At 39.2% G+C, this 13,532-nt stretch overlaps 1 protein-coding gene across 1 annotated transcript; it reads left to right on the plus strand.

Annotated features, from left to right (window-relative positions):
* Positions 1 to 516: 516 nt before the first annotated feature.
* Positions 517 to 8,819, plus strand: LOC143137681 (endonuclease domain-containing 1 protein-like). The gene is made up of 2 exons (XM_076297976.1): positions 517 to 878; positions 7,990 to 8,819. The coding sequence occupies exons 1-2, from the start codon at positions 552 to 554 to the stop codon at positions 8,602 to 8,604; spliced, it is 942 nt and encodes a 313-aa protein (XP_076154091.1). The 5' UTR covers positions 517 to 551; the 3' UTR covers positions 8,605 to 8,819.
* The last annotated feature ends 4,713 nt before the right edge of the window (positions 8,820 to 13,532 follow it).

The following is a 13,532-nucleotide window of genomic DNA, read 5'->3' on the forward strand; positions in this document are numbered from 1 at the left end:
CTGGTCTGATTTCCTTCAGATTTTCAGACAAGGTAGATGGTCACCAATTTCTCCGTTGTCATAAAAAATCATCTGGATCTGGATGCGGTGGAATTCTGTTTCACTTTCATTTACATTACAACAAGAGAAGGTCTTTTGTTACGTAATACTGAATACTGAAGTACTGAAATGTGTTAGCATCATGTCACTGTACCTGGTTTGAATACTACAGTACATATATAGTTTATATATATATATATATATATATATATATATATATATAAACTATGTGTTTGTGTGTGTGAATAATTTTTTTTTTTGAGAGAGAGAGAAAGAAAAAAAGGAAAGAAAAAGAGAAAGAGAGAAGAGAGAGAGGAAGACGTGAGAGAAGAGATTAAAGAGAGAGAACCGAGATTACAGGCAATCAATCATGAGTCCTGCTGATGATGCCACTTTCCGCATCTTGCAAATGCACACGGTCGCTAAGTTCCCCTTTCCCTTTCCAGCCCTCCCTCTCTCTCTCAGGCATATAAACAAACACACTCAAACCACCTCAGAGCTGCTCTACTGGAATGCTTATCTGGTTTTTTTTTTCTCTCCATTCTTTACCAGCCATATTTTTTGCAATGAAATGCTGGCTTCCTCTGCTGCCGGCTCTCAGCACACTCCTCTGTCTTTCTCAGGGAGACGTAGGTGATTTCTCGCCCTGTCTGAATTTTTTCTACCGGTACTGGCCCCCCAGTGGGCTAAGTGGGACGCCCATATGTCAGAACTATACCAACAGGTACTACTTTGCCACTCTGTACAGCCGTGAGCGCCGCTCTCCCTGGTTCTCCGCATACTTGTACACAACCCCAGCGGGAAAAAGACCAAAGGGCGTCTGGAAGTATGAACCACAGGTAAGCCTACTACTATTTTATTTTATGGCAAAACATAATGCTTTCTTGATATGAATTAGTTTAAATATATTGCATATTGATCTTGGTAACATGTAAACCCTGTAGCCTAAGTAGCCCACATCTTATTGGTGGATAGTTTTACTTTTAAGTTTCACTTAAGGGTAGACCTTTCTTGAATGACTGAGTATGACTGATCTAGACAAAGGTCATACCTTAACACTGACCTGACAGGAACAATTCGGCAGGTTGAAAATAGGCTGTATGCTATTAGTGCTAGACAATTTAATTTGTTTTAGAGGTGATGTTTCCTCTTTATACTAGGCATAAGGACATGTTCCCTGTTTCACAATAGAGGCCGTTTCTCTGGTGTGCTTAAAAACAGAGGAAGTGAATGGCTGGCCAGTGCAACACTTGTGGTTTACAACAGGTCTTTATCACTATAGTGTTTATCACTAGTGTTACTAGGTCTAAAGGGCACGCTGCCAAAACAAGGACTAACGACCCCAAACATTCTAAAGTTGGTCATTGTTGGTTGCAGTCTTTATAATTTTCCAAAAACCAACTTCCAGCAACCAACTGCCAAGACAGTATTAACAGGGATGGGCACAAATACATCAAAATGTATTTCCAAATAAAATACCAAATACCCACCTTAAAAATGTATCAAAATAAGCTACAAAATACAGCAGCCAAAAAATGTATCAAAATAAAATACTGTATTTTTGTATTTACAAAATACTACAAAATACTTCTTTCTAAAAGCCTTTTTCGTCTATCCCTTCACTTGTACACTACCTGGAAAAACATCTGAAACCTCTGCCAGGGTCGGCACCAGAGAACAACGGGTGGGGGGGCACCTCACCTCACTTTTATTAGTTATTTTTCCAAAATTGCCATATAATAAAGAGCATCCTTCGAACCTTTTGGATAACTGAAACAATATCATGGAAGAAAAAGTGCAAGAACATAGCGGTCATAGCCTATAGTGTTTAATAGAATAGTTGCATAGGCTACAATCAGGGTAGGAATTTCACGCCGGCCACGACGGCCATGGCCGCCGTAGCCCCTTGCATTGGCCGTGAGGCCCCTTTGAAAATCAGAGGTTTACAGGCCACGGTGGCCTTGGTGCCCCGTTCTTTCAATATTCTGCTTTGCGTCCTACTAATAGCGATTTTTATTTAGCCTGTGGCCTGTCAAAATAATCTTAGCATTCACAGCGCAAATTAATTTAGTCTTTTACGCAGTGGAGAAAGTGACCGCGCAAGAAAGAAAGTGCGTCCAAATTCACCCATTCTTCTCAGTTGAACTACTCGCGAAGTAGCCTATTCATCACACAGACATCACAAGTATCACATGAAAGAGCTTTTTCTCAGCTTTTAAACGATGTTAGCCGATAATTGCTGTGTTGAACGGTTCGCGAGAAAAGTAAATAATATAATTCAATTTAATCATACATTCTATTGAAGGTTTTGCGTCCCATGATCTCACTACCCATTCATCTCGGTGGAATACTTCACGAACCCTTCTTTTAACACATGACAAACCATATATCAGAATAAACAACAGACCTTACCGAACACAAAAGTGTAAAGCAGTCCCCTGTACAGTTAGCCGTTCCAGAGTAATCTAGTTTTGAATTTGCAGTAAATTTCGACATGCATGGATGTCTCCAAATTTGGGCTTTACGTTTTACAATGTGTTTAAATTGTTCCACATGATTTCATAACGGGCCAAATACAAAATAAATGTTACAAATATCGCCTATATTGGTAAATCATAGGACAGCTGACTAAGAGTTTGTGAAAGTAGCCTTAATGATCACAAAATGCTAAGCATGCATCTAGGCTATTTGAGTTTCTTAAAGCTGAGCTGTGCTTAAATTGTTCAATACATGATTTCATAACAGGCCAAATATAAAATAAATGTTATATATAGCCTAGATATCTGCAAATATTAGATGATCAGATGATTTACAGTTCTATGTAATATGTCATGTTTCATGTTTTTGTAATGTTTCATACAGTGATGCAGGTCTACTGCAGTGAATAGGCTAAATACTTGATATACTTAATACTTAATTCTTGAATTTCCCCCGGGGATCAATAAAGTATCTATCTATCTGTCTATCTGTCTATCTATCTGTCTGTCTGTCTGTCTGTCTGTCTGTCTGATCATTTTTATAGCCTACTACTGTATAGTTAACTTTGGCCTTGGTGCCCTGACATGTGGCCTTTGTGCCCCCCACCAAATATGCCCAACTGAAGGCCAAGTGGCCTTGCCCCCAGAATGGTGAAATTCCAAGCCTGGCTACAATACAAGTAAATAGGCTATAACCAGAGACTTTCTAATGTGGAGACACAGCACTCAAAAAATACTCCATAGAAATGCATAGGGCTAGTTTGTCACGCCAATATCGCCGTTGTCTACACATATCCCACCCCTTCCTCGGCAAAACGTCGACATGTGAATACATTGAGCCAATCATGTGGTGTGATGTGAATACATTGAGCCAATCATATGGTGTGTTGTGAAGACATCGTGCCAATCATGTGTTGTGATCTCGCCGCTGGAGCAAGATTGGTGTCGTGAAGCCTTGCGCACGCGCAGTTCGACCCAAAGACTGTGCCCGATGAGTGCCCATAAAACGTTGGTATATGGCCGCCGAGTGGAGGGACTTGCCTAAAAGGACTTTGCTATAACAGACTCACCACTAGCAGGCCTAGGCTACAGCTGAGAGCAAAATCTCATCACTGCCTTTCCATTCATTTTGAAATGTTATAAGATCCTGCTCAAAAGCAAATTGCACATAGGGCCTTCTGATAATATTGCAACATTGAACATGGGCTATGTGATCGCTTGAAATGTTCTTTAAAGTACAGAACCAGTTTTATTGACTGTTAGTCTACTGTTTTTAAGTTTGGAGATGCACTGTTTTGCAGCGACATGCAATGCCGACTCCACAACTGTTGCACTTCCCAGCCAGTTGGTGTAATAGATTGCCCACTATGAATCAGTGACAATAACTCAAAGACAAACAATCCAAATAGATGACTTATTTAGAAATTTAAACTAGGTAGCATTTTCACCTTTTAAGTTATTTAACACCATCACTACCACACTTATGTTGAGTTTCATCACAGTTGAATAATTTTGTATACACCTGAAACTGGAAATCAATATCAATGTAAATACAAAAAATTCAAGTTGTCACATTAATACCATCCAATCAGTTAAATCCAATTAGAAGCCAATTATTATGACATTATCAAAAATGTCTTATTTAAAATGTGCAAAATTGGAAATGTCCTTGTTTGAGGTATCTTGTCAAGTTATCATACACTGAAATATTTCACAGGTCAGAGAACATAGACAAATTTAAAGTCTAGAAAAAAACTGTAAAACAGAAAAAAGAAAGGAAAATAGCAAACTCAAGTGTTGCAATATAAACTTGTGAACTCAAGTCCTTGTGCTGTCCTTGTGTGAGCAAAGGAGTGTGTGTAACCTTAGCTAGTCGTGTCTCCTCAGTTGATGCCTTTAAGCACAACTAACTTCTCAAACAGTGTTGCATTCAGACGACGCCTATGGGGCCTGTTAATCATTCCAGCAAAGGAAAATAAACGCTCTACTGGAGTAGAGGGGCTTGACCATGCAAGGGTGCCACAAACAGACAGAGACAGAGATTTTGTGCTTTACAGTATAGATAGTTAGATAGATGTCATCACAGTGTTTCACAGAAAGTATTTTACAGTATTTTGAAAATACAAAAATACACAACACTGAAGTATTTTGATACAAAATACGAAGGCATTTTCATCATCTCAATAAAATACAAATTACAAAATAGTATTTTGTATTTGAAATACGTATTTTAAATACATGTATTAGACATATATGCCCATCCCTGAGTATTAATAATTAATTCATTCATTCATTCATTCATTCATTCATGTACTATCAGTGTGCATTAATTCATTCATTTAACTTATATTAAGTGCTTCTGTTATCATATATTTCATGATATCTGCAAATCGGTTTGGTTCCTCAAACACTAGACCTTTGAATAAGCACAATGCCTTTGGAAAAGGTGGCTACAGTCAATGATTAAGCATGCATCTACTGGCTTTAAGATAAGATAAGATAAGATAGGAAATACTTTATTCATCCCGAAGGAAATTTGACTGTCACTATAGCACCGTCCTGTGCATGTAAACAAACACAAAAGTAAAATAAGTTTTAAGAAAAAATGAAATAAAATCAATAATAATAATAAAGTCACTCTGGTGTTTTGGCGGTGATAAGGGACTTGCACACTGATCCAACCAACCCCAACAAACACCAACAGTTGGGTTAGTGTACACCACCAGTCTGTGTTGATTGGTGTTTATTGGACGGAGTTGTTTGAGTTTGACATGTCCAAAAGCTAGACTTTTCAATTACTTATTATTTATCTCGGCTTCACTGAAAATGAGGACTACCCTAAATGAACCTTTGAGAATAAAAATGAAATTGCTCTCCTCTCAATGTGTACCATTAGGCTACATCAGAACTCATAAATTACTGATTTGCAAGGCTTCACACATATCACTGCAAAATACAATGAAGAAAACGAAAGACTTTTCCATAGGTTTACTTTGGTTCTTTTTCTCGTGTAAAGACTTTTTGCTTTCACCTGGTCAGAATTTCTTCACTGTATGCAGGGTGCGCAGTGCAGCAGTGTTTCCCCTCTTGGCAGGCTTCCAGCTGGGATTCGGTCACGTCAATCAGGGTGCCAAAGTGTTTTCGTTCTAATAGATGGTCAAGAAAGCTTGACGGCTGGATCAGCATCGGCAATTAGATGATGGTTTATTGTAGATGGTAAAATAGTCTAACAGTTGTGGTTGTTATTAGAAACGGCTACTTGAGCTTCCCGACAGAAGATGCTCCTCGAGTCGCTTCCTCGTTCCGTCTCAGAGTCAGAACCTAAGACAAAGCCTGTTATACTTAAACATACAAACGTCAATCATGCCAACGTGGCAGGTGCCAACCAGTGTACAAAACCGGCTCTGACCAGATGGATATACTAGCCCGAACAGAACAGCATGCTAACTCCCTCGGCCCATGTTATCACTGTTATCACAATGTTCCTAAGATATTACTGGGCTCAGGGCTGTATGACGTTCCTGATGGTACACAGGCCTAAAACAACGTCATGTACACTGGACCTCTCCCCGTTGTATATGCTACTACACACACACAGAAGTAACATATGAACACATCAGAATACAGTGAGAATACCCCAGAATTCTACAGGACACAGAATAAGACAATGTGCCCCCACATGATATGCAGATGTAAGTCTCAGGCCGAATGTGCGGATGTCACCTGCACAGAGTTGACCTCAAAGTACTGCAGTGGACTTGATTGCGGACAGAGGGGCTACATCAGACATTGAACAGACAGTAATTGAAGTGTTCTGTTTGTGGAGTGCAACAATTAGCTTTCAATATATTCAACGAACTGGCTACACCAGAAAAATTAAAAGTTTTTTAAATATATATATATATATATATATATATATATAATATATATTTTACACTCCACAAACAAAGTGCTTCAGTTGCGGACCTGGTGTAGCCCGGGCCCATTGGTGCTGGCATGTCAATGTGTTTCAGAGCTCACAGATAATCCTGAGCCCATTTTTAATATCTCAGACTAGTTGTACTCTGCAATTGTAATAAATATGTTAGGTGGTCACTACTAATGTTTGTGTGTTTTGTGAAAACTCTATGTCATAACTAAAAGAAATGAGTTGATTGTACTATTTAAGTGAAATATACAGTGCAATGATCATGTTAAGCAGAGACAACGATAAATGTTATGTTTTTGCAAGGCAGAGGAGGGGTCTAAAAAAATTCTGCCCATCAACCGTTCCTCCTGCTTCTCAGTCCAGATGAATGACTCCATGCCTCGTGCTGCTGTGACAAATAGGCTACTACATCAAATGGTGGGTGAACTTTCTGATGAACTTGTTGAAAAATTAAAATTCTAATGAAATAACCAAAAATTATGTTCAGTTTGACCAATAGTTAGCTAAATGTTTGTTTACGTGATTAACTTACATTAACCTGAGAAAAGTAAGGTAACATTAGCTCCGTTGTTAGCATGCTAGTAGTCTTTCGGACAGTTAGCATGGTAGCTACCTTCCAATGGGTGTGGATGCCAGATTATAACAATATCACATATGTTTTCGTGTAAATATACTTGTCTTAGTGCTACTAAGTTTAATTCAAACTTTATCATTGAAATAGGTGTTTCTGTCTGTAGACAGTTTTAGCTAACCATAGCAGCACATGTTGGTTAGCTTTTGGCTAATGTTAGCCGATGTCCATTCACTTATTTGTTGCAATCATAGGTGATATATTTCAACTGTGTAAATGAACATGGACTAAAAAATTGTTTTCTTATGTTCTTTTTTATAGGTTCTTCGTCTTTTTTTTTATAGGTTCTTCATCTACAGTGGATGTGGAATATTTATGAGTTTAAATGTTGTTTGTTCATGTTTTATCAATAATAAAAGGCATTCCTATACATTGTGATGAATTTCTTTTCAATTTTTAATAAAACAATTAAATTAATACAGTACCCTAATCTTAAAATAAAAAAAACAATAGGCATATCTACAGAACTTAGTTCATATTTTAATGAATTTGTTAACATGCATTTTAACCTAGTTATTTTATACAACTGCAACTTCTGAAACAATAAGTTAAGTGAACTAAAGATTTTTAGTAAAGACTACTAATGTAAGCTTAATTTGTCTACAGCATCAACACAAGGTTGTTAGTTGACACAACTAAACATGTTTAGTTTTATGTTTTGTAAAAACTAGAATGGTTTAAGGCAATCGGTTTCCACGCAATTTTCTAGTAATGACAACTAGTTCGGGTTTAGAGTGTACTTTCAAGCCTATTTGTGCCCAAATACATTAGCAACAGCATTCTTAAACCAGTACATGCTTCTAAAGGACAAAAAGATAAAGCAGCAACAGTGATATTTGGTATCCAGCGTCTAATATCAAGAATGCAATATCCAGCCACTGCCTTGTTTTAATAATCTGACTGTTCCCTCCTAGCTGGCCAACTCTAACGCCAGCGGCGTGATGTTCCCCTTCCCCATTCCCCCTAAGAAAGTGGACCAGACCGTGGTCAAGAGCCAGGCGGTGCAACAGGACTACATCAACTCCAGCTACACCCGCGGCCATCTCAACCCCAGTCTGCACCACCAGAACCGCAGCGAGCGCCGGTCCACCTTCACCCTGACCAACGTCGTCCCCCAGAAGATGGACTCCAACTACGGCCCGTGGGCTGAGCTGGAGAGCCATGTCAACGTGACGCTGAACAAGTACTGTGCAGGTCCTGCGTATATTGTCACCGGCATCATCCCTTACCGAGTGGACCGCTGGCTGAAGGACGAGCACCGCGTGGCCATACCTGAGTACCTGTGGTCGGCCTACTGCTGCCCGACGTACAGCCAGAACCTTCCAGAAAGCCTCAGGATGACTTTCCCCACGTTTGCCGCCATTGGCCGCAACGACCCCAACAGCACAGAGGAAATGGTTCCTGTTGATAGGACAAAGAAAAAGTTTGTGGGGTACGACGTGAGACCAATGCCCCTGACAGATCTAGAGATCTACCTGAGGGAGAGATATGGGAGAGAAATTGCTGTTTTCAGCAAACAGTGTTTGTGAGTCACAAGATTATCTTGGACATTTGAACTAGAATGGTGTCATTGAAATGGTATTGGCTCTACAGGATCAATGTAAAAATGGTAGACTACTGAAAGTGAGTTTTTTTCCCTGCCTAATCCATATCTGCTTTTCCCTGTACAACAAGATTAAAATTCCCACTGGATGAATTAAACCGTGCAGAGAGGTCAGCTGCAATATACTCACCTGTAATACAATCAGTGGTTAAATTGGGATTTTCTATGAGGGGTTGGCTCTGACCCGGAGGGGCGTGGATTGGTCTGGCAGCTGCAGTATGCTGGTGTGGCATACATTTTTGAATGTACTTTTGGATGCATCTTAGGTGTTTCATAACAGATAAGATCACATTTAGAGCTGATTTATTTTCACTTGACAAAAAGAAATACATGTCTTTAAGGTACACTGACATGGATGAACAATAACACGAACATTTGAACAAATAATGGGCAATGGTTACCCTTTGTTATTGCATTTTGTAGTTACACTGCATGTACATCTACTTCATCACCTCCCATATCGTCTGATATGGAGATACCACATCATTAGTTTGCCTTTTCCTACAGGCCAAATGATCAGCTGACCTTCTGGTTGCCACACTTTCTGACAAACCTGGTAGGCTTCAAAGATCTGAGAGGAGGGCCAACCAGTTATACTACCATAAATAGCCTCTGCAATGCACTGCAATTCATAGGTTAAAATTAGTTTGAAATTCATCCAGCCAAGAATGAGAAATGTGATTCAGAGATCGCATAGACTATAGCTAAATAATTTAGAATTAGCAGCATTGTTAGTTTTACTTGCCAGTTGGCACACGAGTAGTAGGCTATCCCACCATTTTTAAGGTTAATTTGTCCTGCCTAATGAAAATGTAAGCCCAAATCCAATGATATTAGCCTATTGATGTTGATCGACCAAAATACTGTGAGTCACAAAATACTGTGCACCTTAATTTTTGCCCTTACCTCACCATTCACCAGTAGATGTCTGCTTGCACTATCTTTCTGATGACTTATCTGCCAGGGCTCCACCCCCAGACAGCCCCGGCCCAATTTAACCTCTGAATACAATCAAAAGAAAACTTCTGAGTTATGACAAGTACTTATGACTAGGTGTCATACTGATACAACACCTACTCTTGCAGGGTTTGTGTGTGTGTGTGTGTGATAATGCTTCTTGAAAAATATCAATTCCCACTTATCATGTGTGTATACGTACACTCACAATATTTAGTCACATAGGACTTGACTGATTGAGTTTTTCTCTGCCACTATGAACATTGTTGACAGTGTAGGTCCCGCCCCTTCCTTGATTTTGATTGACTAGCAAGAGAAAAGTGGCATTGACCCCAATTGACCTCTGTTCTAAAAGTTGAACAGATTTCCAAATGCCAGCACCGAGGGTTTTTTTTCCGTAGAGGGTGCTGAGCGTTGTGAACGCTGAACTTCATGGGATTTGTATAGAAAATAGCCAACGCAAAAAAAAAAAAACATGTTTTGTGGACCCACAGCTTCAGTTCTCTCTCTCAGTTCAACTCTCTCTGTCCATTACAATACAACTACAGTCAAACTATCACAACGACAGCGCCAAATCCTGCTTTTTCCTCATCAACCAATCAGGAACTGAGAAATTAAACTCCTTCCGTTTCAATCAAACTCTCTCACACACACATTACTATACTCTCTCACACACACAACTATGTGCTCTCACACACATTAGTACTCTCTCTTACACACACATGTAAAAGGAATAGACTACTCGCTTTCGTTTCAATCAAACTCTTTCACACACACTACTATACTCTCTCACACACTACATAACTATGTGCGCTTAAAGTCACACACATTAGTACTCTCTCACACACTTACATGTAAAAGGAGTATAGTGGTGTATATGTGAGACTATGATAGTCTGTGTAAGACCAAGTATTTCCCAAGCGGCCCCTCATAATATAAATATTCACAGAAATAACATTAACAGTTACAAAAGTAAATGACGTGATGTGATGTGAAGTTTTGAATGACAAAATGACTTTAAAGGCTTTGACATTTAATAAACAATACTTTGTGTGGGTGCAAGTATCTACCCGCCTTCCTGTAACTCTTCACTGCCCTATCTAAATAGTGAACCCCCCCCCCAAAAAAAAACAAAACACTTAAACACATTGAAGATTATATAATAAGTAGTTCTTAAAAATGCACTACAAAATGTTTCAAATTGTTACACACTGTTGCTTAATAGTTTTGCAACTATTGGAAATGCAACTATCCATGTGGTTCACTTTTTCTTTCATGGTTCATGAGGTTTCTTTTTTTCATCACTAAATGCAGTTGTGTTGCATTTCATAGAGCAATCACAATTTACTAAATATAAACACATCACAGGACTTCCGTTTTCCGTTTCCTGAAACACAGTGGAGCGATATTAAAAAAAAAAAAAAACCTGTGTGAGGACTTGTAAGAAAACGAAAGAAAAGAAAAAAAACTATGCTGACTGTGCCAGTGCCACTATTCAAACGTGTGTGTGTGTGTGTGTCAGAGTTTCCGCTAGAAAAAAATGGTGCCGGTCAAAGTGACCGGCAGAGGTTTCGTTTTCCGGACATTTTGACGATATGCCGGTCAAATATATTATCACTTCTTAATTAGTCAAATTGAGGAAAACTGGAGACAGGCTACTTAAAGATCAGTGTTGGGAGGGTTACTTTCAAAACGTATTCCGTTACTGAATACAGAATACATGCCCAAAAATGTAATCTGTAACGTATTCAGTTACGTTACTCAATCTGAGTAACGTATTCTGAATACTTAGATTACTTCCGCATTGAATTGCATTTTAAGTGTAGGAATGCGGACATCAAATCCTGCTTAGGCCTACTAAACAGGCCTATTCTGGTGTGTTCTTCTGTTCCAAATGGCTGAAGTGTTAGGCCCACATAGGAGAATGTAAAGTCAACTAAGCTACTTGATACAACTTTAAAATAGCAAGGTGACCACTGAAACTACTGTACAGCAGGCGACTAGGCTAATTAAAACAAACTAAATAAATAGGCTACTTTAAGGGCGTAGCCAGAAAATATATTAGTGCCTGTGAGATTTTTCGGTGGCATCAACCCAGTACAAGTGAGGGGCGCATATGACAGGTGGAACGCAAATGACCTGTAAATGTAAACACTATCTAGGCTACTGTATATCATTGCTCTCAAAATTAACGTGATTGCGTAATGACAATCAAAAACCGCACGTTAAAATATGCTAGCCTACTCGCAAGAATAATTCTTCAGAGGCTGCACCATATAATTCATTTTAAAACGTAAATGTAGATCTAATCAGAAAAAAATAATAATCCATAAAGCTATTTTAAGTTAGAATAAAAAACTTAAAATGCAGTAATTATTTTAGAGATTGGTTTAATTGTAGGTCTAAATCAACACGTGAAGTAGGCTCTGTTTATTGATTAGCAAACTGTGTAACCGATTGGCCGAAGTAGCCTGAGCTATTAATACTTGGGAAAATATCCTTTGAACAGACATCAGGAACCGCGATCAGTGAGGAACAGGAGTTACCTCCACTTACTTTACTCCTAATTTGCTGTGCAAACAGTCATTTCAGGATCTCCGATGACGCGTCCATAATGCGCGCTGGCTGCGTTTTGAGGCTAGTGCAAGACGGCGGGGCTTGGATTTAAACATGGAAATCATAGATTGCTTTCAGGAGCTTCTGGGAAATGGAGTTGCCTTAAATTATTTAGAGAGTGAATAAACTTATGAAACAGAGAAGTATCGTCATGTAATCCATTGATTTCAACAATGTAACTGTATTCTAAATACCAACTATTTCACTTGTAACTGTATCGGAATACAGTTACTCATAATTTGTATTCTGAATACGTAACGCCGGTACATGTATTCCGTTACTCCCCAACACTGTTAAAGATTGACATAATCAAGCTAGAAGGCAACATGTTCATTAGCCTAACTTAAACATCCCTAACAAGATCTAGCCAGTATCTTTTCATGGACAGCAAGAGTCCGCTTCGTTCGTTAATTGTTTTAAAAAGGCTACGTTGTTTGTTGCTGCTACCCACGTTATCTCCAGTGATGACTGTTTAACTTACACAGATGTGCACATACAAGAATGAGCGCTCACACCACTACCCCCTAATGCCTCTTTATTTGATAACAATAAATTAAGAAATGTTTCCTATTCTGGGAAATGTTTAGTTTTTTTTTCTTTCGTCCGCGGTTCAATGATAGGCTACCGTTTAATTGTGCCAGAAATTATCCGCGGACCAGTAATCTCCTCGTCGAGGAGGCCCTTAACCCTGCAGATCATAGACAGATAACGCATAGGCCTACTGTAGCCTATGCTTTGGGTAAAGAACACTTTGCATGTCCAGTATAGGCTACACGGAGAATGGCAGTGTCTTGGAGCGGCCGCATCCCCCGCAACTCCACTTCCAATGTCACTGATTCCGACAGATACGCCCGACACTTCTGCTTTTTATCTGGTGGTGGTGGAGTTGACCGGACATCTGAGGCTTCAGACGTTACCAATGTATCATCATCCATCGCGTCTGGCCTCTGAAAAAACTTTTAAGGCTAGTCTACCTGGGCCTGGCCATGTTTGAACCGCCTCACTCATTTGTTCGTTGTGCATGGACGCTTTAAGCCGCGTGCACTTCCTATTTGAAATGCAGCATAGGCTATGCGTGTTGTTTAATAGCTTACTTTTCAAACGGTAGAGCCTGTTCATTTAAAAACATAGACAGAGGATGTATAATATAGGCTTACGTATTAAGGCTTATTCTCAAATTCAGATTGCGTTAGGGGACGGGATTATTAGCCAATTTCAATCGGACAATTTGACCGGAGAGATTTAATTTTGTCGGACATTTCATTTTTTTTCCGGCCAATG

This window comes from Alosa pseudoharengus, unplaced genomic scaffold, assembly GCF_046254945.1.
Source record: "Alosa pseudoharengus isolate Yale_2024_CS ecotype anadromous, Long Island Sound unplaced genomic scaffold, YU_APseudo_1.1 YU_APseudo_1.1_scf_21, whole genome shotgun sequence".
Taxonomy (NCBI): domain Eukaryota; kingdom Metazoa; phylum Chordata; class Actinopteri; order Clupeiformes; family Clupeidae; genus Alosa; species Alosa pseudoharengus.

Coding starts and splice junctions, on each gene's coding strand:
- LOC143137681 (XM_076297976.1), top strand. CDS start 552: ATGCTTATCTGGTTTTTTTTTTCTCTCCATTCTTTACCAGCCATATTT. Junction 879..7,989: donor TCTGGAAGTATGAACCACAG/GTAAGCCTACTA, acceptor GTTCCCTCCTAG/CTGGCCAACTCTAACGCCAG.